This window comes from Myzus persicae, unplaced genomic scaffold, assembly GCF_001856785.1.
Source record: "Myzus persicae strain clone G006 unplaced genomic scaffold, MPER_G0061.0, whole genome shotgun sequence".
Lineage (NCBI taxonomy): Eukaryota > Metazoa > Arthropoda > Insecta > Hemiptera > Aphididae > Myzus > Myzus persicae.
The window spans coordinates 212,237-215,269 of NW_019103977.1; the positions used below are offsets into that span (position 1 = coordinate 212,237).

At 33.6% G+C, this 3,033-nt stretch overlaps 1 protein-coding gene across 1 annotated transcript; it reads left to right on the plus strand.

Annotated features, from left to right (window-relative positions):
• LOC111037117 lies at positions 1-1,568 on the plus strand. The gene has a single exon (XM_022319494.1). The coding sequence runs from the start codon at positions 1,136-1,138 to the stop codon at positions 1,565-1,567; it is 432 nt and encodes a 143-aa protein (XP_022175186.1). The 5' UTR covers positions 1-1,135; the 3' UTR covers position 1,568.
• Positions 1,569-3,033: the final 1,465 nt, after the last annotated feature.

Below are 3,033 nucleotides of genomic sequence, written 5' to 3' on the forward strand. Positions count from 1 at the left end.
CCCTCACGAATATCGATTTTTTTTTTTTAAAAGACGTGTTTTTCAACGCTGATTTCGAAACTGTTTGAATTTTTGTGCGGAAACCATTATTTTGGAAGTTATAGCCTTACAAAGTTTGTGATTTTACGTTTATACGCATGCGCTCAACACCATTATGCATTACTGCCGCGCGGAGCGTGTATAACCTATTTAAATTCTTTTTACTCTTAACCCTGTGACCCACTTGGGGAGGTGTTGCACAGCATGTTGGGGGATATTTTCGATTTGCGGAGCGGAGCGACGGCGCCGAGGAGCGTAGCGACGAGTGCCGCTAGCACCGCATCACTGTACGATGTTTTTTCAAATTGGTGGCTCGGTGCAACAAAAATGCAATTTTCTCAACCCTGTGACCCACTTGGGGAGGTGTTGCACAGCAAGTCGGGGGATATTTTCGATTTGCGGAGCGGAGGTATATAGGTATATAGGTATAGTAGGTACTACAATATACTCATTAGCTTATCTACCTGATATAATTATCATCAAGATAATTGAATATAACAATATTTGTAAATATACAATTTAGTTATAATGAAATAGTTATAAAATAGCGATATTGATATAAAAATAGAACGAAGACCAATTAAAATGTGCAATTTTGTTTGTTTTTTTAAATATCCCAATTATAATGCATAGCAGTTATATTATATAATATTTAATTTTTAAAATAATTATAAGGTACTTAGTACGATAAATACGATAAAATCAGTCTGCCCGAAAGTGCAATAGCGAGTAGGTCATTTTTAAGAAATTCTTATTTTAATATATTTAAACAGTTTACTGTTATTATGTCAAATTTAAATCTTTTAAAAATTTTTAAAATATTTAATTGCGAAACCTCCGGGAAAATTAATGAGGATATTATTATTCTACTTCAAGAGTGGAATTTAATTCCAAAAAGTGGAGAATACAAATGCCCTCGTGGTCATAATTTAAAACTAGTGTCACGGAATGATTCTATTGATGGCTTTGTTTGGAGGTAAGTACCTATCTGGCTATCTAGTAAGTACGTTCTAAATCGATCCTTTTATAACCCAGGTGCCGTGAGAAATGTTCGGTTAGGAATCAAAAAGCTACTAAGTGTAACTATCAGGTATCGATGAGGAAAAATACATTTTTCGAAAAGTCACACCTTTCAATATTTAAGATAGTTGCGTTGTCTTATTTGTGCCTCCAACACACCACGCAGTCATTCATTATGAGTGAGTTAGAAATTAGCCGTCATACTATTGTTGATTGGTCAAATTTCTGTCGAGAAGTTATGTATGATGGACTAGTTGCTCATAAAGTTAAAATCGGTGGAGTGGGTGTTGAAGTGGAAATTGACGAGAGTAAATTTGGAAAGCGGAAATACCATAGGGGGCACGCAGTTGAAGGTCAGTGGGTATTTGGAGGTGTCGAGCGAGGGACCAATAAATGTTTTCTTGTCCCAGTGGAGAAAAGAGACAAAACGACATTACTCAACATTATAAAAGAGTGGATTTTACCAGGGACAACGATCATTTCTGACTGTTGGAAGGTAATTGTTTAAAATTTAAAAAATTTAATATTTTTTAAAATTTAATAAATTTAATATTTTTTAATACTTAAATATATTAGGCATACGACTGTTTGAATGACGAGGGATATGTGCATTTTAAGGTTAATCATAGTATTAATTTTAAAGATCCCGAAACTCAGCAGCATACAAATACAATTGAAGGCCTTTGGAGACATGCCAAATTTTCACTACCTCAATATCATAGGAAGAAAGATTTTATAGGAGGATATCTCGCCAAACACATGTTTTTAAAACAAACTAAAAATAAAAATGACGCCTTAATAGAGTTTTTCAAATTAGCTGGACATTTGTACAACGCAAATGTCCCAATTAATGTTGAGCAAAACTCAAGTGATACAGATGATAATGAAGAAACAGATGAAGAAACTGATGATAATATTGTTTATTAAATATTTAACATTGTGTATAAGTATAATATACAATAAAATAAAAAAATTGAATTTCAACTTTAAAATTATTGTCCCCGTAAAAAGAATTTAAATAGGTTATACACGCTCCGCGCGGCGGTAATGCATAGTGGTGTTGAGCGCATGCGTATAAACGTAAAATCGCAAACTTTGGAAGGCTATAACTTCCAAAATAATGGTTTCCGCACAAAAATTCAAACAGTTTCGAAATCAGCGTTGAAAAACACGTCTTTTTTTTAAAAAAAAAAATCGAAATTCGTGAGGGGCGTGGTAAAGTGCATTTGTTCCTAAAAAAATGCCCATAAATTAATACATTTTCCATGGAACTTGGCATTAGGTTTTTAATAAATACATAGCCTGTCATAGTGTCATCAATGTTAATTTATTTGTATTATAGATGTACGGTAACATAATGATTTATGGCGGTGGTGGTGGCCGCGGTCATGGTGAAGGCGGCGGCGATGGTGATGTGCTCGCGGTACCACCAACAAAAAAGTTCACAGGAAGTAAGTGTCAAATATAAGTAAACTAAAATTATGTTTTTTAACTACATTTTTTTTTCAGAATGTGACCTTTGCCGCATCAAAGGGAACAAGGTCATTCAGTGCCCAAAATGCTGTAAGTTTCCACACAGCAATACATATGTATTTCCTTTATAATGTAAAATTAATTCATTTTATAAAATTTCAGTATCCATAATGGCAATTGCAGACGCGGCCACGGCGAGTGGCAGCGCCGGAGCGTTCGGCGGCGGGCGGCAGCGGGACAGCTGCTGGTGAAGAAGGCTAAAAAAAAAATTTATTTAATTATTATTATTATTTTTTTTTTTTATATTATATGTTATTATATATTTTGTAAAACCAATAATAAATTAATAAAATCATTTATTAAACAATAACATACAAATTTCAATTTATTTAATGTATGTAGTTAACTTATGAAAAGTTATGCCTTCGTGTTTTTCTTTGGCTACTGGCCACCTTCCACAAAAGCAACAACTCGGCGTTTCAATTATATTAAATATAATTA